Raw genomic sequence first — 26,499 nt, 5'->3', positions numbered from 1 at the left:
TTTTTTTTATAAAAAAAAAAAAAAAAAAAAAAAAATAGACAAGCGAACCAATCACTCCGATCCATGCACGTATATCCTATGCCATAGGAATGAGTAAGTACCTGGCAGTGAGGAGTCACTTAGAAAATCGAAAGTTCCATTTGAATAATTGGATCCCGTGTCAATTTTACTTTTTGCGGATCCAGTTTTGAACTTGGCGCCCTTGCACAGTTTAACAAGGAAAAAAAAAATCTTATCCAGAACCTAAATGTAATTTCAGACGCAGGAATGGGTATAGCGCTTGAAGAAATAATTTATTTACCAATATCAATACGATTATACAGCGATTACACAGGCATTAATGTGGACGATTGAAAGTACGCTCGAAAAATTAACTTTTAAGTAATCTATCCGCAACAATCGACATCAGGCTCGATAAAATTCTCATAGCTCGCGCGAGGCTTCGCGTAAATTCAAGTGTTTACAGTGGCGGAGTGTTATAAACATACAACGCCGATAAATGATGAGCTGATGCGCCAGCCACCGAAAAAACAAAAATCCTAATGCGTTTCCATATATCCGTAAATTTCATTCATCACGCTTAGAAGTCGAGCTGGACGCTACGCGTCCGGCGGTACAATATAACTCGTAACAGCTAATTAGAAAATATCGCGTTGCTCTTGTATTCGTCGCACAATTCAATATATAATATAGTCTCCAGTGCTTAAAATATATTCATCTTAAGGCTCGACAGTGACGGGATACGAGAAACGTTGCGAGCCATTCAACTGGGTTTCTTTGAACCGCAAAGTGACGATTAAATCACATTCTTCCTCTTGCACGTCCTTCCTCTTTCGTTTGGTTGCCGCAATAAAATTTCTATTACCGATCTTCTCATCGGGTCCGCCAAGGAAGCCGTACTCTAAATCGATATCGACGAAAATACCGGTGATCGTAAAACTTCGACGATTCTCGAGGAGGTCTAAGGTCATCCCGGTTCTTAGGCCGCAACATTCCTCGAGTCTCCGAAGCGTAAGAAGAACACGAGTTTTATTAGAGCGACTCGGATCAACGTGACGGACACGTGGGGTGGATGTCCTCGTGGAGGTTGTTCCCGGCGTAGAATTACAGCCTGGGCGGATGAGGCTGTCTTGAGGATTCACCCCAGTGAGCCAAGTCTTCGAGTAACGATTAAGTAAGTAAATTTATTCGCGAATGTCACAGTAAGATTTTCACTTCGTTAAACGTATAGATAGTTTTTCTAGGTGATCTCGTTAGCCGTGTCTTTCTCTTCGATTCTGGACACGCAATTCTAGACTCGAATGTAGATCAAAGTATTAATATTGTCAGAGGACGGGGGAGCTCCCGCTTGCGAAATTCCAATATTTCGACAGTTTCATTATTTAACGCAAGATGCGACCAACTTTTCGTTACCAAGAGGCAAGTGAGGTTCGTGCGAAACGTGGTAGGCCGAGACAAAATTATTTGCAGAATCCGTACTGTGGTAAACGTACAACATACTGATACGATGAGACGTGTGATCGATAACGTTTTCCAATAAATAAATGGTGCATATTTAAAATGTCAACTTAAAAAGAAAATGCCAAGCAGTGATGCCGACACTGTGAAAAGATCTAGAAATTAGTTATGCATGTTTTTTAACAACTAAATGTCCACCCTGAACGATTATTAGAAATAAGAAGAAAGAATAGGCGTAGTAAGTGGATAATTCATTCGATCTTATCACGAGAGCTGTTATCAGCGGTCGTTACGTGAAAACTTCTGTCGAACAATGCCAAGAATTTTTGGACATTGTGTAAATTCAATTTGCATCCCCAACGGGCAGAGGAATTTCTTGTAGGGAGTATGGAGACAAGAGTGATCTAAGGATCAAGGTTCAAGGATCACAATTGATCACACGTACAGGATGTATTGGACGTATTGGATACGAAGGACATTGAGGACGAAGATGTAGCTGGCTTGAGGCAGATTCTAAGAAAGCAGCTTGTCTTCAGGAATGGTCGGGCTGGTAGCAGAAGGTGCAGCAGATGCTCGTCTCGTCGCTTCAGCTTCCCTTAGAGCTTCGTCGAAGCTCTGAGTGGAATTGGATCTGGATGGCACGACTTTAGTCTGCAAAAGAAGCAAGGAAAGCAATAAATACCAATCCTCTTTCTCCTTAGGAATATTCAGTCTATAATATCCCTCCCAGAAAAAGATCTTACCTTGACGTTCTCATAAGCGGAGCCAACCCTCTCCTCCAGGGACCGGAAGCTCTCAGAGTTACGCATCTGTCCTAACTTCATGGAAAGTCCACTGCCAAACCCACCCAAGATGCTGGTAGTCTTCTCGGCGGTGCTCTTCAGGGCAGTCTCCGTTTTCTGGAAACTGCACAATACAAAGTTTTACATGCTAAGTACACATTAAAAATGGAGAAAAATTCAAAATTCAAATATTTTTTAAGTAAGACAGTTCTATAATGTTAATCGCTGTCCCTAAGATTAGCATGGCATTGCTTTTGCAACAGTAAGCGGGTTTGTTAGTAGCAGCAGTATCTATTGTACAAGTATCAACAAGGTATCGCCTGCTATACATATTTGCCTTGGTAAGTTTGCCTTGTCTGACTGTATTTACGCTGTACAAACGAATCTCTGCAATGTCTACCAGAAGCGTGGAGTATTACTATTTCAAAATAGCGAGCCACACGACTCTTAAGTTTGCCTGAAGTCAATTGCGCGCGACGACAATAAAGACAAAACTATAAATTATAAAAAAAAGGTTCAAAACGTGTTCTTGACATTTACCAGAAGAATGGAGTAGACCCAAATATAGATTGCTAATAATAATAGTGCATTGAGTCAAGGACCTATCGAATGAAAAGAATAAAAACTTTTTGACAGAGCGATTACTTGGATTTGCTTAAATCTCCAAAAATTGTCAACAGCCCGCTATTACAAATACAAATTCTATTACAGTACAGACTCCATAATTATTATATCCATATCCATACGCTAGGATCTGCTTCTAGGATGAATTTTTCGTAAAGGCAATGTAGGCGTTTCGCCGCACAGGCGGCACCGCGATAAAAGCGACTGTCTCGGGCAAAAACTTGTATTCGCATTCACCATTTGCACAATACCACGGTGTAATCGACGTTACGGTTCGGAGGCCACGATTTAACCCGTGAATATATCCACATGTAATTTCTCCTACCACCGTAGAAACTCGATTATGCGTAACGAACGGTCCGATCATTAATTACGCCGTAGAATAATTGGCTGTTAACCTATAAAGCACTGCGATCGGCAGAGTTCCTTGAGCTTTCTTGAAAACTGAGAATCGTCTTAACGAAGTTGATACAAAATTGCTTCAGCTGCGTTTCACTGACAACGAGATAAAATTGCAGCAGGCTCTGAGCGTTACTGGTCGATCGTCGGTACGCCTTGACAATAGCGGTAAGTCTTAAAGGGTCGACTGTGAAAGATGCTGTAGGTTAGAATTAAAAGAAAGCCAAACGTATCTTTCCGTGCAACGATAAGAACGCGGATCAACAATAAAAAATAACTGTCGATAAGTAAAACATGCTGCGACTCAAAGTTTCTTTGCAAAGAAATAAAAATCAGCTCGATCCATATATTCAAAGCGCGTAAGGATAAAAGCCGAGTAAATAAATGGCCCGTACGTTAAAGTAATTCATTCCCTCTGGCTTTCTTTGCTATTTCGCTGCGTCTCTCGATGCCACTCAGAAGAAACTTTGACTCGCGTCCGAGGAATCGATTCTTACTGTTGTACTTACAAACTGTTCTCGGAGACTGCCTTGGTGAACTGACCGAGTTTCTCGCCGACGTTCTGATAACTGAATGAGAACCCAACCAAAAGTCAAAGAAGTGCTTTCTACAAGTTTCGATGTGCAAATGAAGAGGATGAAAAGACTGGCCACGGGAGCGGCAATGGTCACCGTGAATTAGAAGTGAAATTCTATGTGCAAATGAATAAAGTCAAAACGGAAGGATGAACAGTGTACAGGTAAAGGTTAGCGTGCATTCTACTGATAAGGCTAAGAGCAATAGCATAAGACTCCACGTGACTAGTATTTTCAAATCGTCTGGCGGCTTGGCTTATTTTTTATTTACAAAATTTTTATATCTATGACTGTCAAGCGACTGTCCGGTTTTTGCTATGTCAAAAGGAAGCACTACAAAACATTGACAATAACTCCAACTAAAAGCCTTGACAAGGTGTTCCAGATCGACAAGCAGAATATCAGTAACAAAACTTTGAAAATTCTAATCTGAATCCAGCAACATCCAGGTACGACTGGACTATTTTAATAGTGCAATTCTACGCCTAGCAGTCTTTGGTTCAACTCTGTAAAGACAAATGAACGTTCGGACAGGCAGGTTCAAAACTTCCTGAGGGATCCTTGACACTGTCCTCTACTCTGTACAGTCGACCCTCTTCTGTGTATACACCGTGTACATTAAGCATGTCGTGCCAACGAGAGTTGAACACCCCGAGAAGTGAAACGTACACTTGGCTCTCCTTGACGTTGCGCAGACCCTGATTAACGTCATCGGTGAGCTCCTTCCAGACGCTGATGCCCAGCTTCCGTTTCAGTTCCTGGGACACCTTGACCTTATTCGCCAGCACGTGCCTCAGTGTCTGAATTTCCTCCTCGACCTGTCGGACATCAAGCAAGAGAATTAGAAAAGAAAAATTGAAAATGCCTGCAGAAATGAATGCGCGTTAAATAAATTTATACGTAATCTTGAATCGACACCAGAATAAATAACGATCGATAAATCAGAGCTGATAATTACGGTAGCGTGAAATTTTACAGTGAAATATTGAAAATATCCCGAGTTAACGATTTCCATTTGTCACGGGTTACCGTACGATAATTAATTGGTATTATCGATGCAAGAGACTACGTTTCTTGCGGACCGGTTCAGAGTACCCTTTTTCTCCCCCTGAGACACCCCATATTATTGTACATTTTACCTGGGTCAATTCGGCGATCCATTCAGCCTTCTGACGTTCTTCCTCCGCCGAGAGAACATGTACGCCATACACATTTTTGTCCGTCGACGGCGAAGGGGTGCCGTCAGTCTGAAGAGAAGCGTCCTCTCCTGAAAGGAGTAAAGCAAAGAAGTAAGATAAAAAGAAAATAAAAACCACAATAGACCCGTGATACAATAGAAAGGTGATCGGGTTACATGTAAATTTGTATTATTCATTTTTTCAAGTCCTCCCCCTTTCAACATTAAAAATCTCATTCAATATAACCGTAGTATAAAATTGCACAAAGTCCATATACGCGAACCACCAAATTACACAGGCGCATTAATAATACCCTCATCATTGAATTTTTTAACCATGAAAATTAAACATATAATTCAAAAACTGATCGAAGACGTTTCCGTGCATCTTCCGTGTCACCCTCATTACAAAATCCAATTAAAAATCAATGTCGAGTTAAATAAAAAAAAGCAACGATAAAACACGAAGAATTACTGACACTCGAGATAGCCTCGAAGACTAAAGAAAAATCAAGACACGAAATGTCACGTAACGTTGCCAGGGTACAATTATATAAATAAAAACACCGTGACGTAACGGCAATCGAAACATTTATGTATAGTCTCGTCGATCGTACCCCAAGATATATAAATGACGATTTTGCAGGAAAAGTCAATTGCCATAAGTGACACGATATAGTCTCTAAGGGCGTTGATCGATGGATAAATTAACAATGACGTCACAGACGAGCGATGAAATAAAGAAATAAAAAAGATAAATCAATCGATCGCCAAAAGCACAGTCGAAACGCTAAAGGGAGTCCTTCGTCTGCCTTCGCGTCGATATGTCAAGTAGCCGTCGCTTTACGACGTTACTGTAAACAGCCGTTAAAAGTACCTTTGAAGTAACTCCGTGTAATCGACACTCTACGCTTCGTAAAGATTATTACTTTCGTAATAGCCATGAATGAGAAAAGTGTTCTCGCACTCCGGCAGCGCGTACCTACGTTATATGGTACGTATAATAAAATCTCTTGTGGCGTCAGGGTAGCCAACCGTTAAAAAGTTCCCTATAAGAGGCCCCGTGCAGGATCATTCACACTGAACGTGGTGAAGTCCCGTAATGGATGATTCGCGCTGGGATTCTATACTCTTAAATAAACACGTCCGACGGCCATTTAACGATTATAGGATTGATAGTTCATTCTCGTTCCGCTTGAATGGAGAATGGAAGGTAAGCAGGTTTTCAGGAAGGTAACGCAACGCTTGTGCGGTTTCAATAAAAGAAGAGTTCGTGACATTTTATTATAAATTTAATTATCTTTGCTTTGTGAAAATATACAGAAAAGTCTAGTTCAATCGATTTTCAATATTTTAGTCTGTAAGGTTGCTGAACTTGATGATATGCAAAATAATGGGTTTTTTTTTCAGTTTGCAAAAAAAAAAGTATTACGGTTAAGAATTTCGATGTGATTTCTGGGATTGTGAAATAATTTTTACTGTTTTTTTTTTTTTTGGTCTCTTTATCCACTTCAATATACACGTGTGGAACGGTTCAAGGATACTTGAAGTTTTTGCGCTTAGTAACGGTGGATCGATATACTTGGTAATTCAGTGATGCCTGTAGCGATGACATTGTGGTTGGTAAAAATTGAATCTTTTTTGTTTGAGAATTTATTATTTTTATCGATCAAGCGAATATGGGCGTCACTGAGTCATATGTGTAAATCGGAGAATGATGACGTGTGGATTTTACGCTTCGCAACGGTCTAGATGCAACGGACCGTGGTTGCTAAACCGTTGCCCTAATTACGTGTGCGGTTAATAAACCTCATTTCGCGATACGTCGAATTGGAAATTGCGATTCGATATTAGGACGTGGGGCGCCCGGTAGATTAGGTATTTTAATGGGTGCCAGGTCTCATGAAAATTTTTTAAAATCTTTTTGAACGCAAATGACAAGGGATTGAATAAAATTTAGAGGGAATATATAGGTAAGAAAAAAAGTGGTGTTAAACGTGATATTACTTTTTTCTGCTGTGTTTTGTTTTCTCGTGAAAAATCGCAAAAAGTATCCAGTTCAATTTTACGCTCCACTTAAGACTCCTGGAGCTCAAAAATTCACGTTAATCATCGATAGAATTTTATACGTAACGCGTGCTGTTCCTGAAAAATTACTTTTGTTCAGCTACGATTATGGAAATAATTATAAAATATTAATTTTCTAATGTATTCTAATTATACGTACCGCGTTCCGTAAAAAGATAATTCATGTCCATGTAATAATGTTAAAAATTGTTGGAGTGAATTCCAATTAGTTTAGGTTTGATTTAAAAATTATACTGCTCGTCAATTTCCTTGAAGTAATTTTATCATTACTTTGTGTCTAGTTTAAGCTTCAACGAAAACTTTCACTTGACCAATGAGGCATTGGTCTATTACCTAAGCCGCTCTTTCGCCAATTAATTCGCACACTGTAAAATGATTCTCTAGCAAAATAATTGTTTCTGCGAACAATGATCCTACAATTTATACTTTTTATCCGAAAACGAAATTTCTTTCTCCGGGAAATACAATATACAAGAATTATTGTCTAGCTGCATTTTACGACCGTTAACTGTACGTGGCTGCGATCGGCGATACCATATTTCAAATAGTATCGCCAGTAAAACTATATAAAGTCACAAGTGCCGTTGATTATATTTGAAATTTACTAAGAATAACGTTACCGAACTACACAAAGTTTCTTGTAGGAAACTAACGGTCAACATAATTTTATCATGCACCGAGCGTATGTAATTTCCAAGAATGAAATAACGGTGAGAAAATCCTTACAGCATTAAATCTCATAAAACTTAGAATCGGGCTGCAAAAAAAAAGACACTTTTTCTACCGGTTAAAATAAAATAGAAAGAAGATGGCCGAAACCCGACTCTCAGTATGTTGCATAGTATCCAGTATCTAAGAAATCAAAGGAGCTCGAGTTATGGTATCGTAAAAAGGGTAATTTTCCAACGGAATATTGTTCCGCCATAAAAGTAAATTTTACACAAAATATCAGCGAGCAGCCGTTAGGCTCGATGACGTCAGAACGACTTTCCCATAAAAACTTTCGTGCTTCCAGTGCCGCACAATGACTGGGCATCACGTTAAATTGATCATTAAAAGCTTAAATTAATGAAATCTGTTAAAAACTTTCGTTCTAAAAATACACACTAAATAATGATCGAGTAAAAACAAAACACTGTTCTACCTTTGACAAGTTCCAAGAATTTCTTGTAATTCTGACTATTGCTGATCCTAGCGAGATAAGGTTTAGACAGATCCTGAAAGATGACCCTGACCGATCTTTTCTTCCGTTTCTCGGTATCGGATCGTTCAAGGAATTCCGTCTCGACGGAGAGGTTAGCGTCGTCCACAACAATCTCCTCGATATCGCCATTAGAGTCTCTCCAGCAATGCACAACAATTTCGTCGCTGTCGCTTAGCTCGTCTATATCGTCAAAACTCGGGGTGGCAGCTAAATGCGAATAATAAACATCCTCCTCGTACTCCAACGATTCGAACTCGTGTTCGTTCTCGCTGGGACAGTCGTCGCCATGCTCCTCGCAAACCTTTTTGTGCAATGGCGCTAATCTATCGTCGGCCGAAGGACGCGATTCCGCACAGTTATCCGTTTCTGAACAAGTTCCACTTTTCTCCGTTGTCGCGCTCATCTTCCCTCTCATGATCTTCACGGACGAAGACGTTCCAAGGATTCCACGAAGTCTCACCAAAGCACGTGTCAGAGAACTGGGGTACAATAGAAACGACAAGAATTCACCAGGGTCATTGCAATCGTTTGATACGACCAGTCACGTTCATTGCGAACAACTAAAAAGCAGAAATCCACGTCCGGATATTACAGTTCGACGTTAGAGCTTACTAATATGGCCGGGATCACAGCCGTCACTAAAATCCAATAATTTTTCACCAACTATTTGGATATCTCGTAATCCAGCTTCTGAACGCCTGGGACTCAGATATATTTTTCGTAGCGACCAAAAACACTTCAACCGAAGGCACGAGACTTTTTAAAAGTGTGTCACAACGGTTCACCCGTGACAGACAGTAACCGCCTGGTACATTCACCAAGTAACGAACAGCGTAAATAAAGAGAATAGAGAGAAGACGAATTTAAGCGATATTTTCTTATAGCGACATAGTTTAAAGTCGTTTATTATAAATTAAAACATTCATTCGTCTCTAAACCTCACAGAAACCATGTTCACTGTCAAAGATCCACGAGCGCGTGTAAACCAAAGGATTTTCGTATTTTTCACTTGTCCTGTACAAAGACCGTTGCACAACTGCAATAATTGTTACTATTATCGTCGCTCTAACCATTAAACGAATGGTAACGTATACAACAACAAAGTTACCGATAAAAATTGTAAAACCACGTGCGATCGACGCGCCATTCGTTGCCGATGGCGTTTGACAGCCGGTGCGCGAACATTACTGCTATGGAATTTGTCGCTAGTTCACGATCTTGACTATCGATGGCGCTAGTAGCGCTCGGCCACGTAGTTACTCGAGAAATCGGAATGCGACGAGAGCGAGTGCAAGAAAGGCGCCTCCGCGCACAGACAATCCCCACTGGACTAAGGTTCTTCGAGTAAACTCTATACACCGATCTACCGGTTTCTCCAGTCTCTCAGGGAGATAGAGTATCACGAAAGAAAGGCAGACGTCTACAGTGCACACGTATACGATCGTAGGAGTGCATGTGTTCGTGCCATCCAGGCACGATCCCACGAGCGAAGCCAGCTGATCCAAACAAAGTCCTGAGCAAAAATCGTTCCCTGTCTGGATAGCAGCTATTCTTCGTGTCTCTAATGCGCTTTAAAACAAAATTTCGCCAGTTGCCGCAGTAACAATAACGCAAGACGGAGTAAATTATCTTCTCAGTAAAAAAGATCGTTCTGGGTGCAGCGGCATTGATCGAATGGAACAAAATACGGTTATGCAATCAGGTAACGGAAAATTTGCATTGCTCTGTCCACGGACGCGATTTGAAACGAGTCGCGCCACTTTTCTCCGCTACTTGTTAAACTTTCATCAGCTTCGCAATGACTCTTGTTGTCGCGACACTATGGGGGGCCCTCATCCGACGCGACCTTTTTGCCTGTCCGTCTCGATTCACGTTATAGACATATCCTCGTAAAATTAAGGTCGAGTTGGTCATCGAGTTATTAATAACTTAATTTGATTCGGACAAAGTACTACCTCGCTATTATTGCTGTTAACGGTAGGCATGGAACCACGTTACCGATACATAGACCATTTTTTCATATACAATCTACCGCTTGGTATACACATATATGTTGGTCCGTTATAAGTAAATAAAAAATATATATACTATGGTAAATATATGCTGTATCGATGGCTGAATTGTCCAGGGTCCAACGTAACAAAAATTATGTACGCCAGATTGCTCAAGTGGAGCACACACATGAGGATCAAATTAATCAAATTTCTAACGTGACTTACCGAGTACTGTGCCTGTGCTAAATTTTCGATGAATCATTATTATTATCTGCCTACAATTTTATTAAATGCTAAACACTCGCACTACTTGGTGTACTGTGGCTTTTTATATAATTTTCCCACTATTGACCTAAATCAAGTTTCAATTAATTTTTTTAAATTAATCATTAGTAAAATTTTTACAGTATTCATGGCCAGCCCAAGACTTGATACTCGAACAACTTTATGCGCAATACAATCAATCGATTGCAGCCAGACAAAGCATTTCCTTTCATTAGTCATATTTCGTGATTCGTGTCTTGTTATTCCAATCGTTTATCTCCGCAGGATATATCATAACGATGGTTAACGTGAAAAAAATTATTTCACTAAAAAATAAATTGGGTTTAACGTAAAACTTCTAAATGCTCTCTTTCCCTTCTTTTCAGTACAATTTTAAGTTTTACTTCGAACATAATTATCTAAGCGCCTAATTGGCTGTCTTCCTCCGTCGGTCTTGTTCATTCCTTCATCAAAGATCCTTTGTACTGGCACGTAGCTAGAGAAATTATTGAATTTGAAATATAACATAGAACCCAACCAAATCCGTCCGCTCTTCCTCTCCGTGTTTCCCAGAAGACGATCGAATTATTGGTCAATTAATTTTACTTGGATAATATCTGTTGCCGTTCGCAAGAAACAGTTTACCCATTCCTTCGTTCTGCCTATTCCAAAAGGTTCACCTTCTCCGTATACATATACCTCAAATCTTTCAAACATGGCCACGGCATTATTTCTGGCTTTGTATTACGTATCTAAATCCTTTACGGTTTAAATGCGAAACCTCCAACTTTATCGTGACTGCCCAGACACGTAATCGCGTTTTACAAAATTTCATGAGGACACTATCAACATAGACAATGGATCTTATGCCAGTCGTGCCGACGGTAAGGACAGCGAACAAGGAAAAAAAAGTCTTACACGAGGAAGCAGCTTCGTGACTCCACGTTACACAACATCGCGTTTGCCACGGTTACTATGAAGCGACGAACTGGGACGTTCTTGTTCTCAGCCACGTTAAAAAAAGGAATAAATACAAGAAAATGGACATTCGTTATTTCTTACAGCCGTAATCTCGACAGTGTACGAAGGTGCTAGGATAATAATTCTCGAGTCAAGGAGAACCCGATTCCCTGAACGATTCTTCAGGAGCGTATAAACCAAGTCGATTTTTCACAGGGTCCAACAACAAAGAGAGAACAAGGTGAGACTTTAATTTCGGATAAATTAACGATCACTCGAAGGATCTTGGTCAATTTTAGAAACCCAAAGATCGAATTCAAGGGTTTTTCCTATTTTCTCTTGCAATTTTTTACCGTTCCGCTACCCGACAATGTGGAAATTATAATAACCAACTGCACTCTATCCAAACGTGATTTGAATTTTCATAGACTGCGAGTCACCGTGCTCCGAGTGCAGTCGCCGCAGCTAATAATATCACGATGTCCTTTTAGGAGATTTTAAGAAAAAATAAAAATTTTGAAAAAAAAAATATCAAAAAGTATCGCGCTCAAATAATATGCATTATTTTAATTTAATTAGGACTACGATGAAATTCGTGGCTCCTATATGCTTACCCGTAACAAATTACATAAAGGACTGGTTTGAAAATATATATATTTACCAATAACTCGGGAAACGGTACCCGGTGTTTTTCAAACTACGAAATAAATCACGACAGACATAGTAAAAGCGACAGCTACCGTTTCACCCGAAATTCCCACAGCGAAATCGAACATTACGTATCAAACGAGGCACGAAGAAGAAATAACTTTCGACCATTATTCTCGCTGGTGGTATTAAAAAATCAAAAGTTTAGGGAAAAAAAGGAGAAAAGAGATGTTAGAGGGAATTACAGTGTTTTTTAATAATTAATAAAAAAAAAAACTTTTCCTACTCTAAGACAAGACTTCGTTATTCCCTGCTTTTAAAACTTGGCTCTTTATCGTGCGAACTACAGGCTTTTTCATAGTTAGCTATCTATATGACAGATGTACGTCATTGGCTATGGATTCACATTGTAAAATTTATTACACGTTTACTATAGATACTCTGCCCTCCAACTACAGATATACAATATGGTGCATATCTACAGCTATGCCGGATGTCCCGCTTTACGTGTTGTCGCCGATTCCTATATCCGCCTGCATTATATTCATGCATGCATTGCCAACAAAGAATTCGTTGCGGAAAACAAATTCACGTGTCTTTTAAACTAGGTTTAAGGCGCCATCTCATCGTACGACACAATCTGGTGTTATTGGTGCTCGATGCATTGCGTTTCTGCATCGACAGCGACGACGGATGCTATTGGTGGGGTTTTCTCAAAGAATTGCGAGCCTATTACTGTCGAAGGAAGATGAGACTTTAAAGGCACCGCTTAAACCAGCAGAAAATATTTACTTTGGAAACAGCTCAGACGGCGTATATACTGTCGAGCGACGATATACAGATGGAAAGTAAATTTTAAACGACAAGAGACTGCGAAAATAATGGAAACGAAATTAAGTTCCCTTTTATTACCGAATATTAACAGGTCGGTCACTTTATTTCATGGAATGTATTCTAAGGACTGTCATTACCATTTCGACTGTCTTGGTCGAATGACATTTTTACTTCTGTCAGAATTTCTGAGTGTGACTTTCGGAATAAAAGAAAAACAAACATTTCTAAAACTCTGACTGAAAACGAACAAGATGACGCATATTCACTGCTAGTTATTTATAAGCGTGGATTTCATGTGTATAAAGTATTGAATATCCATTATTGAAATATTTCCTGGCTTAGGTTTTGTTTACTGATTGCTGGCGTGCATGGAGAATGATACCGCTGGGAAAAAAAAATTATTTTCGCATAGATACGTATTATAAATAGATTTTGATTAATTTACATTTAATTGCATGAAGAATTAAGTAAGCTTGGTCTAAAAATATTTGATTATTTGTAATGTCATTTAGCACTAATGACAACCGTGTGGGAATTGAACTGTAGGAATTTTTGTCTTATCTTGAGGCTGATTTGATACTGAGTCATCCAATTATTGCGATTAAAGTTAACGCCGCTTGTGTTAGATGAATTTATCTATTTCAGTCAGATCAATTGGATGCTCTTGATAATCTGTTTGTGATTAATAAAAACATGGCACACGATGTATTCTACATATGCGAATATAATGTTTGTCAAGCTTAACGAATATTCTGCATAATTAAAACGGAACTGATAAGAATCTGACAACCGAAATGGTAGTTAATGATAACTGCGATAATATAATTAACACGTGCAATTTTCTGGAGAATATAAATAAAAAGCAACGCTCTTAAAAAAGGTTGTCCTCGTTCGGTCATCTGGCGGTCACGTAAAAAGAGGTTAAGTCGTAGTACACAAAAGGATTTGCTTATTCAAAAAAAGTAATGACTTATGAAGTAACATCAAAAATTGGGAATGTTCAATTAGCAACAGAATTAGTGTATTTTTGTGCTTTTTTAATGAAACAAGTACGTTACTCCCAAAAGATCAGAAATCATAATGTGTACATGGATCTTGGAATATTATCAATAATTTTGAATCTCTGAATAATTCAACAAGTTGTATTGCTGCTATACGATTGTGATACCCAGAAATTTGTTTGTGCGCTTCACAGAGATCTACATCTACGCTAATCGAATCAACATCCGCTCAACGACGCAAAAAGCGCGTAGGATTTCAAGAGATATCGGAATTCATGATTTTAGGTTATCCAACCTCAAACTTCTAAAGACAAAAAGTATTGGCCATACGGAATAAATACATAGTATGAGCATTCTAGCAAGGAATTATGATTAAGAAGCGAAAGGCGGACAAGTTATCAAATGACAGTTCGAGGGGAAGGTCTCGATCGTAAAATCCGTGTAGGAGTACAGTGATTCTAGTTAGGAGATTCTTACCTGTTGGTACGTTACTCATCTTTTCTTAGGTAATAAGAATATTCTTCAGATCTCTCCAACGAGTACGACACAATTTTCGTAAACACGAATTAACCAATTCACGCACGCTTTCCGAAAAAAACTTTCAAAGTAATCTTACGTGACGTGTTCTCCAGTGCCGGGCGGAGATCAATGCCTTCTGAATCTCCTGGGAAACGGAGCGGCGGCCATGTTAGTTCATAGTTAGCTACTAGCGCCATTACGTGAGTAAATTGTGCACTACTTAGAGCGCGCAAATCGTATTTGAATATAATTCTAATTTATTATTCTGTTCATAACGTATGCGTGTCAGACTCCATGAATGAGAAGGGAGTAACGATTCCAATCAGAGAAGTTATTTGAACGATTTTATAACATTTATTTTCTTTGGTACTAATCTATTTACACTTATATAGACGTACCTATAGGCAACATAAATACAATAGTTTTTTATAAACTGCATACGCGAATAATATTTATCTACGCGTGCTTGTAGCGACTCTAACACACGCGAATAATTTGCAGACTTTTTTTTTAAATACTTTTTCGAGTAAACTTATGAGTTGTTGCATCCCAGGATCGTCGTAGTAAATAAACACATCTCAAGTTCTAAATGTATAAATAATATTAGATCCTAATCGCTTTCATCATTTTTATATACGGTCGTCATTTTTATAAGGACATTACACGGATGATATTTTTCATAGACTTATGTGAACATATTTTGTAAACTGACTAAAATTAGAATTCAGACTTAAAAATAGAGTCACAAGTAAATAAAATGCTATAAGAATATTATATATCCTCTATGCAGTGTCCTTAGATCAATCATTAGCATTAGGAGTGGATACAGTGAATAATCAATTCTTTGTACTGTCGAATATTCAATTCTCGATTCTCCTTTTAAAAAAAGGAATCGTCTTCCTTTTTTTTGACAAATACATTTCTCCATTATTTTTTCTCATCAAACAGTTAAATTTCGAGTATATCAATTTTTTCGTTAATTTCAATTTGGTTATACATTTATTTTAAGTAGCATTATACATTACTTTTACTCAAAGACGCACATCATTAAGTTTCTCGTAGACAAAGTAACGTAATAGTAAAAAGCTTCAAAAGCAATAGTCCAATTTTTTTAAATATTCAATTCACTTTCAGTTTTCGAGTCCAGAGGCATGATTCAATAATTCAAACTACAATATGATAAATCAATTGCTCGCAGTATCTAAGCCTGTACAAATTTCAAAACTCATACACGCAATCATTGATACATTACAGAAAAAGCTGCGTTGGCACATAAAATAGCAAGTAAATTATTTTCAATCATAATAGTTTATTGCGTCAAGCATAATTTCCATATCACACAAATGTGCAACAATTCCACACAAATAAAATTCTTTCTCCTTCACAAAGATCATCCAAAGCAACACTCTCGACAGCATTATTCCTTTTACGGCATTAAAAGATTCTGGTACGTCATACTGATAATTTATTAAATCAGACCGAGACTTTGTGAAATTAGCTATACAGGTGTCAATAATTATATATACACATGTACATATGTGTAAATCTCTGCGATATATGTATGCCGTGTAATCTAGTAAGGAAGGATTTATCAATCCCATGATAATGGTCTTATAAAAATAGTGGTGGAGATAATTCGAAGGACAAAAAAACTTATAATTTTTGTCACATAAGAAATATATGTTGTTGATAAATGGCACAGACGTACGTATCAGCCAAAAGCCGCATTACGTAACTACATATGCATATCCTACAAAAAGGATATAACAGTATTCTTTATAATAGTGCGGTGTCACATCAGTATATTTATATATATATATATACACAAATCTACTATAAATTCATCGTTATATGTTTTGCTGATTTGCAATATTGATTATCGCCTCACGATTACGCGTTTTTAAAATAAACCTAATCGCAAGTGTATCGTGCAAATTATTTAATAATTATCTGACATTTTTGGTACGTTTCCTTTTTTTTTTATTGATATTTCTTTCATTTTTCTAGCGAAATCACATATAGACATCGACCTCTAGATAATTTCTAGGTACTACGATATATATAGGCAACGATTTCGTTATTCAGGATCAAACTCTAAATTTAGTATCATTTTCTATAATATTCCTAGAATAGGAATAAATGGATACTATGCAATTGAGTCAAACTATCCCATGTTTTAATATTACATTTGACAATGTTTGAACTCTTAGTGTTCAGTGTTGGGATTTCTTGGATAATAACCTGAAATCCCAAATGCTCTTGACATATATGTGTATATTTATCTACACTATATTATATACGAACACTTTTTTTTCTTTTTCTGTGAACTACGAAGCACAAGCTCCAGAAAATATCTTTAGGTAGACTCGAAATGGTTTCTTGGTGTTACTATGCATTTAGGTTTATCAAATGAGAAAACTATGTTCCATGAGGTATCTTATCTATGCTTGGTTCTCTCAATAGCCCAATGTTACTACACTGGCTTTCATAATGTTTATATTCTTTAGTGTTAATTAAAGTATCATGTTTTTGGAGATTTTAAGAACTTATTTTGGCTTGTTATTAATATATGTTTGAAACATTCACTTATCTTGTGATTAACGTATTATATTCTTGCCCTAGACTGGAAGAACTTGCGATAATAAGGCATATATTAAAAATGTTCAATAATTGTATAAGAATGGTTTCCTTAAGGCTCATATTGAGCTTGAAATTGAGGAAAATATCATTTTACCATTTGCGCGAGTAGCAATAAACTGTAAAGAAAAAAAAAGTTAATAGAAATCGCAGTCATAATCACATATATATTTAAAACTGAGTCAGGTGAATGCATAGTCTATTATGTATTAAAGATGGAGTAACTCATATGACATTTGTATTTACCTAAATATGGTATATAAATGTTCATTGACTTTGCAAAAATCCATATGAAAAAGAGACCATCTGGGGAAAATGGTATTGTGTCAAATGTGCTTTTCACATTATAATCATAACCTTGTTAATTGTCAGCCAAGGGTTCAAACCATTACCGGTATTCCATACACAGAGAGTTTGGAGAAACACTTGTGTTTCCATGTTTATAATCATTTACCTATATAACACACGTGCACAGCCTTCTAAAACTTCACATTCTAAAATTCACAACATTACCCCATATTGAGTAAATCCATTGCATGATTCAAAAAGGAATCACTGAATAAGATCAGAGTGCATGATGCATCCTTTGCTTTAATTTTAAAATATATCCTCCAAATCAGAATAATTACGGTCCCAATATCCACCCTGGTAAAGCCAGTCCTCTTGTCTTGTGTGCGGATTTATACCAACTTGAAACCATCTGTAGGGAAATAGATCATATCACTTTTATCCTGATTTTAATACAGAAATATTATTTTTAGATATGGCTTATATATATAGTCATTAATACCTCGGCACCCACTCGGGACCCTTTTTGTGTTTTCTCGCTTTGCGCGACTCTCGCTGTTTCTCTTCGAGCCTAATCTTTTCCGCGGCGGCACCGTCTTGATCTCCCATTTCTAATTTTCTTATATCTGGTCGCAATCTGGAGTCAGTTGGACATAACGATTTTCCCATTCCTGGCTCCATTTCGTTGAGTGACATCGCGAATGTCGTGAACTGATAAAACTAGAAATATTATATAGTTTTATGTTTCACAAAATCATTAATCTTGATGACACCTGATGACTTAGAAAAGACGTAAGACTCAATAAGATTAGAATTTCTTAGTACTGTCAGAGTAATGACTTACGTCGGCGCTATTAGCAGGTCTTGAAACGCCTTCCCAAAGGGTAATTGATCCAGCAATTTCATCAACGGTTGGAACATCTTCTCCATCATTGCCAGATTCGTCTATCGCGTCCTTAAAAATTGCCAACAATTTTAATTCACCAGTTATAACCATCATTCCTAACCCTCTAATGGTGGTGCCGCCTTTTTTTTTGTCATAAGAAATGTACATCTATTGCGACTGTCAAACGACGCACTACCAATGGAAGGTTAAATACAGTGCAAGAATATTGTTACAATTTACCAATAGCTATATAGAGTATTTATTTATCGGATCTTTTTAAGCATAAATTTTAACCCTTTCGATATGGAGGAGTTGGCCGCGGCTATACATTCATGGTGCGGGGAAGTTTTCCACAAATGTGGTTGCACTACACGGCAGCGTAAACTGCGAAAACGTGTTTTTCGTCATTCATAGAAATCTCGAGCGTGATTGACATTAAACTTTTCATTCGGACCGCGGCATTCATAACTTTCCGAAGACGCCGCCAGTCGGCAGCAGTAGTACCCAGAGAACGTTTCGTGGATGTTGCCAATAGGCGAGGTAGTACCCAGAGAAAAGGTTAATTATATTTTTAGTATATTCAAAATAATCTTACTTGGTGTGAAGGTTTGAATGCGCCGACCTTAAGACTGTGCAGTTTCGCCAATACCTTTTTGTGTCCCGGACTACTTTGAGGACTCTTTGCTTCTCGTCTGATCCTGTCAATGGTTTCTTCATAGAGACTGGGATCGCACGCACACAGCTTCTCAGTCCATTTTCCATATAGGAAGACCAATTTTCTTTTACTGCAAAAAAACAGAATATTCAAATTCGTTGGCAACAGAAAGACATCACCATTTCTAGTTTAAATAATTAGCATTAGCCATAGTCCTGCTTTGCGAATTTAACACTAGGTGGCTAAATTGTTCTCGAAAGTAGTTATTGCCTGGAAATAAGCTAAAGGCAGTATGAATTAGTTCAAAATATGGTCTACAGGAAATGAAGGCTCGGGCTGGCGGTTGGTTTGCGCTGCTCATTTTCTAACCTAACAAATAATTTTTTAAATAGTGTTTTTTTGGACCCCTTGTTTCACACCAAAAAAATTAAGGGGTGTCCTGTAGACCATATTATTTTAAACGAATTTTCTTCAAAATTAATTTTTAATTTCAGCAACTCTTCGAGAGTGAGGTTCTTGAAATAGTAATTGAAAGAACTCTCAAATGTGAAGTCAAATCTACAGCTACGTAGAAATGCTGGCTTTGATTACTCTGGATCAGTTATGAATCCTTCTACTCTGTGTAAATCCTTTCCGTTCCAGCCGGCACTCTTGAAGGAAAGTGTTGCTTTCAAATTGGCACCGCCGTATTGCTTGATTTCCAAAGCACCCAATTGTTCCATCCACAACTGACCCACGAGTACGTTATGAAGGATGCAATTAACATTTTGCCAAGTATAGGCCTCTTTCCATCTATGTAAAAATTCCAAAAAATTAGTCACGGAAAATAATAGCTATAAAACCAAGAATTCTAATACTCTACTCACTTGGGAAGTTCCACAGTGACAATTCCCTTAGGATGGACTTCGATAGATTTTCCCCAAAATTTCAACTTTGGATGAATACTTCCATGGAAGATAAAATCATCGCTATCTGCATGGAAAGCTGATACAGGCGGATGATGGGAAACTTGTTCGCATATTATCCTACGTAATAATAACATAGAAAAAAATCTCGCTGAAATAATTCTCTAACCACATAAAAACTGTCTAAATAAAAAAAACAAGTTTTACCTAAAATCTTCCCTTTCCAATTCATAGGTCTCTCCTAACAAGGGATTGAAAGGTTTTCCAAGACGCTCCCAATTAGATGCTAAAGCACTGACAGCAAATGCAGCAACGTACTAAAAAAAGATAAATAAAAAATGTATTCAATCCAACTTTTTCAATTTTTTTCATACAATTTTTATTCAGTTCACATGCCCCTTTTTTTTACCTGCATTCGGCCAATAGGCGTCTGCTCCAACGAAGCTTGTTTCAGCAATTTCGCGTATTCCATGTATTCCGCTACTCGTTGTAGAAACGATAATGGTTCGTTGAAAATGACAGGCATCGTTATCTTGCTCAGATCCTTTCCCAGCGACAATACCGAGCAAAGATTTACCTCCGAGTGTCCTGGAGCTGGTAACGTTGTTCTTTAACACGTGAAAACAAAACGAATTTTCAGTTCCGCTCGAAGTTGCCAAGTGAGTAGCCACAAAAAGTTCTTCACTCCCTAAATATAAATGTCCTTAGGATTACACGCCCGGATGACAAAGTACAGGAGATCAAGAACAACGGATGTGTTCAAGTTCCCACACACAAATCCACCTATATGAATACCCGTAATAGGATTTATGTTGCTGATAATAATAAAATAAAATCAATAACACCCGATGACATATCTAATATTCGTTTCCTCGTCAAAAATATTTCGTGTAATTTCTAGGACACAAGATATAACAAATTCACTTTTTCTATAACAATTTAAATTCTATTTAATTCTGTGCAAAAATTGTCCATCCACTAGTTCATCATATATCAAGCTTATCAAGATTTAATTTCTCACACTGTTGCTAGAGAATAAATATATATATATGTATACATACGTAATATACACCCATTTACAAATCTATCATATTTAAAGGTACATCAAGTGCCGTGACAGGATTGTCAAATTGTACGTGACAACGTAAATTAGAGCACAAGAGAAGAAGAATAAAGTGAAAAGAAAAGGTGTTAACCAAACACAGAATAAGGATACTCGACGGGACTCGAAAACTAATCACAAGGAAGTGACGAACCTGTAGCCACGTTTTTCACTGGCCATTGTACGATTAAGACGAATATCTCGAGGATCCTAAACTCAATTAAATTTGAGTCGCGATAGGCCGCACCAATGTTCCCAACAGCTGTCAGTCCTCTGCAATTATCCTTATTTATCTCTACGGTCAACATCCGCGAAAAATAAATCGATCACGAGCACGACTTCGTCATTCTCCTACATATAATACTTGACGAGATTTCACAAAAATTGCCTCTGGGATCATTGCGCGATCATCGAGCCTCTCCCTTTATCATCGTATCACTTCCATACTTTTAATTATTTCATTTCTCGAACCCAAGCGAAGGCTCGTCCCGTACTGAATATTCGAGGGCGCTTTCCCTTACTACGTACGTTCTACCGTATATTAGTTTGACCGTACTTCGGTATGATTATTATGATCAACTGTACTTTTGGTTCACGTTGTACTCTTACTGAGGATAGTATATCTACGACCAGCAGAATATCAATAAATTCGGGCACGATTCCAGCGCAGGTTTGAACATTCCAACGGCGGTGCATTCTGATTTGCTGACGCTTCTGCGCATGCGCCAGGCAGATACCCGGATAAACCAAAATGATCTGGAATTTATTATTACAGTTTTGTTATCTGAAGCATATATATATATATATATATATATATATTTGTATTTGATTAATGCGGTTCACGAAATAGATTTTGGAAGATGTGGCTTTGAAAATAGAGTGTTATTGTTTGCTTGGAATTTTATAAACAAAATCAAAGATATTCGGAAAGGCAAAATTTTATATTTGAATTTTAAATGTAACACGTTATAGGGCGAGTGGAAGTAATTGAATTTTTTATATAAATATATATATCTCAGTATAATAGACTCGCGTGATTGAGTTTCTTATGGTTCGTTATGTAAACTATGCATAAGATCCCTTTGTGTAATGTATAAAATGTCTAACTCTATTGTAGTGTCTATGTATATTTGAGTAATTACACTATAGTGTTCTGAAGTTCTTCGCGAATATTCAGTATTACGAAACAAATGCCTATTATGATTTATTAATTATGAAAAATGTGCAATGCGGGTTTCGTCAAGATTTTAATTGTTTTTGCATGGAGATATCTATGTAAATTTTATAGGTCTATTAATCCGCGGAACATTATCAAACAATTGACGTTATGCAATGACGAATGAACTAGGCTCGTTCTACTGACCAAATAAAAATAAGCCAAATCTATTGATTCTCCTAGAAACCGAATCGATATCCGTGCGAGGTACGAGGGCTCGCTTCGTTACAGATCCCGTAACTTCATCGAATCAGTAGAAAGACGAATAGTCTTTATCTACTTCCGTTCCGGTCAGGTTCTCCTTTCAAATTACCCGTAGAAAGTTTTCGCGCCGTCTCGCTGCAAAATTTTGATCTATACTGAATATCGAATATATAAAATAATAATTTTTATTGATTATTCAAATTACAATTTTATAAAACGTACATCGAGTATCTGGGAGGTTTACAATTTTTTTTTTCATTGAAATCTAATTTCTACAATATGGAGGACAGGAAAAACGCCGATGAAGAACTACCGGAAGCGGGTGATGGGGATGCCAAGGAGAATTCGAATTTTGATTACGTCGATTCCGATATATCCTTTGATCCTGTACTTCCCTCGAATGAAATTCAAGAGCCAAAAGCGTCAGTGTACAAAAGACGAACCAAGCATATGAAATGTTATCCGGAACTCTACAGGAGTGACGTATCTATAAATCCCAGTTACACTGGTCTGAAGAATTTTCCATAGTAAGAAACAGAAGATTTTTCTGTTATAAAAATTTTATATTTTACATTTATCTAAATTTTTTTTATCACTGTTTTTAGTTTTAATTTTTTGATTTTACAATCGCCGAGTATATTTCGTTGTTTCGTGCGTTTTTGATTTTCTTATAATTTTTTCTTCGTGCAATTCAGAAGCTACGAATATTATGATTACTGACCTGACGCCACTTTTGTCTCTTTACGAATATTCTGCCTTTGTTTTTCGGTTTTAAGTCACGTGGTCTGCCGACGGCGTTATCAAAGGACTAAGAAAAAAATTATTAAGCAGCTCAATAAGGAAATCATGCACATAGCAATGATGCAGGCATTTGCAATTGACTGCGTGAGAGTCGATCGAGTCTTCAGTGTGGGGTTTCCGCCGGAAGCGTTCGTATTGCCCAAATTTACTACAGCCGAGGAGGAGCGTCGCATTAATCAACTTATTTCGAGCGAATGAGTGACTCTTCTTTTCCCCTTTGTAAGAAACCAGCGGAAGCACTTGATGAAAAGTTGGATATCATGATATTTGATATCTTTTGAAGATACGAATACATTTCAGAATGAATTTGCATTGTTCGATAACAATGGATCAATGAATAATTCCGATAGACGTGAACATCGGCACGAAGACAAGAGAACTTTATTTAATATCGATATATCGACATATGGAGCTTATTGTTTTCAAAAAATTTGACAGTTCGACGTTCGAACGTCAAGCGAACGAAATATTGTTTTTTAATAACCTGCAAATAGTGAAAAATAGTTGTCAAAAAATATTGTACTTGTCGGAAAATAAATGTACAAAAATGTATCGCAATTCTTATCAAAACGGTTTTTTGTCTGTCCTGTACAGTTGTGGCTCTTCGCCGTTAGAAAATTGGGGCATGCATGTTAGTTTTTTGATTTTTTTTAATGTAAAAGAATTATTAGATTTTAATCGAATTTTATAAATCTTATTATAGGTCAAGCATGGTTACATAAGACGCGTAACCGATGACGAAGTCAAATCATTGGCGCTTGAAATAGCTGGTACCAACGTGTCCACAACATTTATCTATTGTCCAGCTGATAGAAAAAAAGTTTTGGGAATAATGCTACCCTTTTTTATAATGATTATAAAGAATATGAAGAAATATTTTACATTTGAGATTACGGTAATGATTTGGCTAATGTTAATCATAGTGTAATTTCTTTTTGTAATTATAAATTGTTCTCAGATACTGGATGATAAAAATATGCACAGACGCTTTCGCGTTAGTAATTTTCAAAGCACTACTAAGGTACGCCCGTTCTCTACTTCTATGCCAATTGGTCTTTCCGGCGGATGGAATCAAATTCAATTCAATCTGGCCGATTTTACACGACGAGCTTATGGTACGAATTATGTGGAAACCACGAGAATGCAAATACACGCGAATTGTCGAATTCGTCGCATATATTTTGCTGATAGGTTAGTTTACATAAATATAAGCTGATAGTTATATATAGCGTAATCATGTGGGAATGGGAATGTTAATAATCAAATGATAATACAGACTTTATACGGAGGATGAGACTCCTGAGGAGTTTAAACTGTTTTTACCGATGGAGCGAAAAAAATGTGTTCGCGAAGAAGAGAAAAAGAGTAAAAAACCAGACGAAGAAAATGTCGTTCAAATTATGAAATCTATGCCAACCGACGAACCTCCGGAATTTGAAGCTGACGAAACGGAAACGGAGAAACCGGAAGTGGAGGTCGACGCTAAGGTTTCCAAAATTTCCGCTTTGATGAATGCTGACGATTCGCCTGCTCAGGTGCAGGAAGAGATGCCGCAAGAAGAGCATAAAGATGTTACGGATACAGAAACTGAAGACGAAGAAGAAGGTATAGATGCTCCTGAAGACGAACAAGAAAGTATACAAATAAAGGAAATGATAGGAACTTTAGAGGACGCAACGGAAGAAAGTGAATTTTTAACGGAAGAAGAAACAGAACCGGATGAACCACCCTCTGAAGAAGAAGGATAAGTTTTAATAATGTGTGGAGTATGAAGTTGGATGAGGTTTTAGAAAAAGTTTGGTGTACGATAAATAAAAGTTCTTTAATTGTGGATAACTCTTTTCCTTTTTATTTAAGTTAATCGCCACGTATCTGAATTATAATACAGGTTGTATTTGAAAATACGTTATTTTGAAAAATATGAGATGATATTTGTTCAAGTATGAAGCAGATTTATTTTTACACTGCATCGTAGTCGTCGTCTTCTCTTTTCCTTTTACTTGAATCTTCAGTTTCCATTTTTATTACTGGTATTGCTTGGCCTGATGTTATTTGTATTTTTGGTTTGGCAGCTTGATTTTTTACTGCAGCCACACCTGGAGTGCCTATATCAAATATTGTGTTAGAACACGTACATAATTTATATTATACAATGTTATTCAAAAACAATGTTCTTACAGGATTGATTTCTTATACAAATGTTGTAGAATGGAAGAGGGAATTGGGATTGGAGGGTATGTTGTGAATCTAAACAATAACATGAATAATTAAAAAGTTAAATAACGTGCTTTTTATATAAAATATTTTGTTAATTGAAAATACATATGTACCTGTAGAAAATTTGAAAACGGGTTTCGGTATGGAGATTGCTTGAGTCCGAGCAACTGTGGCAAGCGTTCCTGGTCTCTTGACGATAGATAATCCTGCTTTATTACCCTCCACTTTAATTCTTGGTTGTCCACCAGTAAGACTATTAGGTCCTAGCGAATGCAAAGCTTTACCACCCATTTTCTTTGATGCATTTTTCAACTTATAATTGGTAGCATTTAAGCAATAACGATCTGGTGGAAGGCGTAAACCATTGTTTGGCTTGACAAATGGTAAAGGAATATTATTCTTGGCTCGTGCTACATCAAGCAATACATCTCTAGGAGGAGGATTTGTGAAAGTACGCTCCAGTTGCATTTTAACAGCTAGTCTGACATCGTCCAAATCAATGAATTTCTTTTTAGCATGGTTTGCATATATTCTACTATCATCCAGTATACAAGTAACGTATCCTGGAATAAAATACTGTATATGAAATATATAAATATCAGAAAACAAATATCGTTTGAGGAATACCAATTACATTAACGGTGAATAATAACGTAGATCTTACGGTAAGTGAACTCGAGTAGTTGATTTATAACCTTTGGCTCATAATCTGTTATTCCCATATCTTTCATTATAGACATTATAACCTGTGCGTCTTTTGGAACATGTTTAACGTGACTCATACTTTTAGTTTTTTCTGCCATTATAGCAGCCTTAATTGATAAATTATTTATGTAATTATTGCAGATTATCAAACTGTTTTGAAGGGAAACGTTGGGAATAACACAAGCGAATACAGAATTTTGGAAACGTCATTTACAATGGCATTGAAGTTAGTGTACAAGGAGTACCATAATAGGATTTCAAAATTACTGTATAGAATGCGAAAAATACTATTTGCTTGTACGAAATCAAAAGTTTTAATTGTCATGATTTGCTTTATATTTATTAATTTATTAAGT

General features: G+C 37.2%; 4 protein-coding genes across 10 annotated transcripts; 1 reads left to right on the top strand and 3 right to left on the bottom strand.

Moving 5' to 3' along the window:
• Positions 1-272: 272 nt before the first annotated feature.
• Positions 273-14,663, bottom strand: LOC107264348 (tumor protein D54). Of its 3 annotated transcripts, XM_025081541.1 has the most exons (7): positions 14,486-14,660; positions 8,248-8,786; positions 4,978-5,105; positions 4,508-4,656; positions 3,773-3,832; positions 2,202-2,364; positions 273-2,109 (listed from the first exon to the last, which is right to left on the bottom strand). In XM_025081541.1, the coding sequence occupies exons 2-7, from the start codon at positions 8,720-8,722 to the stop codon at positions 1,972-1,974; spliced, it is 1,113 nt and encodes a 370-aa protein (XP_024937309.1). In that variant the 5' UTR covers positions 8,723-8,786; positions 14,486-14,660; the 3' UTR covers positions 273-1,971. The 3 variants fall into 3 exon arrangements, with proteins under 3 accessions (XP_024937309.1, XP_015588008.1, XP_015588007.1); XM_015732522.2 differs by lacking the exon at positions 8,248-8,786 and having other exon boundaries at positions 14,486-14,663; XM_015732521.2 differs by lacking the exon at positions 3,773-3,832 and having other exon boundaries at positions 14,486-14,653.
• On the top strand, positions 14,603-25,048 carry LOC107264301 (cilia- and flagella-associated protein 20-like). Of its 2 annotated transcripts, none has more exons than XM_025081539.1 (4): positions 14,603-14,727; positions 23,925-24,116; positions 24,180-24,412; positions 24,498-25,048. In XM_025081539.1, exons 2-4 carry the CDS (start codon positions 24,054-24,056, stop codon positions 24,967-24,969), a joined length of 768 nt encoding a protein of 255 aa, XP_024937307.1. In that variant the 5' UTR covers positions 14,603-14,727; positions 23,925-24,053; the 3' UTR covers positions 24,970-25,048. The 2 variants fall into 2 exon arrangements, with proteins under 2 accessions (XP_024937307.1, XP_015587905.1); XM_015732419.2 differs by lacking the exon at positions 14,603-14,727 and adding an exon at positions 23,417-23,852.
• LOC107264360 (oxysterol-binding protein-related protein 2) lies at positions 14,859-21,608 on the bottom strand. Of its 4 annotated transcripts, XR_001536919.2 has the most exons (10): positions 21,155-21,579; positions 20,308-20,506; positions 20,106-20,215; positions 19,860-20,018; positions 19,585-19,785; positions 18,934-19,123; positions 18,297-18,407; positions 17,955-18,172; positions 17,411-17,864; positions 14,859-17,283 (listed from the first exon to the last, which is right to left on the bottom strand). XR_001536919.2 is itself a non-coding variant. In XM_015732551.2 (9 exons), exons 2-9 carry the CDS (start codon positions 20,422-20,424, stop codon positions 17,762-17,764), a joined length of 1,209 nt encoding a protein of 402 aa, XP_015588037.1. In that variant the 5' UTR covers positions 20,425-20,506; positions 21,448-21,608; the 3' UTR covers positions 14,859-17,761. The 4 variants fall into 4 exon arrangements, 3 of the variants coding, with proteins under 3 accessions (XP_015588037.1, XP_015588036.1, XP_024937306.1); XM_015732551.2 differs by having other exon boundaries at positions 14,859-17,864; positions 21,448-21,608; XM_015732550.2 differs by having other exon boundaries at positions 14,859-17,864.
• On the bottom strand, positions 25,048-26,365 carry LOC107264299 (transcription initiation factor TFIID subunit 9). Its single transcript, XM_015732417.2, has 3 exons — positions 26,103-26,365; positions 25,552-26,001; positions 25,048-25,326 (listed from the first exon to the last, which is right to left on the bottom strand). Exons 1-3 carry the CDS (start codon positions 26,239-26,241, stop codon positions 25,181-25,183), a joined length of 735 nt encoding a protein of 244 aa, XP_015587903.1. The 5' UTR covers positions 26,242-26,365; the 3' UTR covers positions 25,048-25,180.
• Between the last annotated feature and the right edge of the window lie 134 nt (positions 26,366-26,499).

Source organism: Cephus cinctus, unplaced genomic scaffold, assembly GCF_000341935.2.
Source record: "Cephus cinctus unplaced genomic scaffold, Ccin1 Ccin1_scaffold0168, whole genome shotgun sequence".
Classification (NCBI taxonomy): Eukaryota; Metazoa; Arthropoda; class Insecta; order Hymenoptera; family Cephidae; genus Cephus; species Cephus cinctus.
Note: the sequence above shows the minus strand (reverse complement) of the source record. Positions and strands in the feature narration are given on the sequence as shown.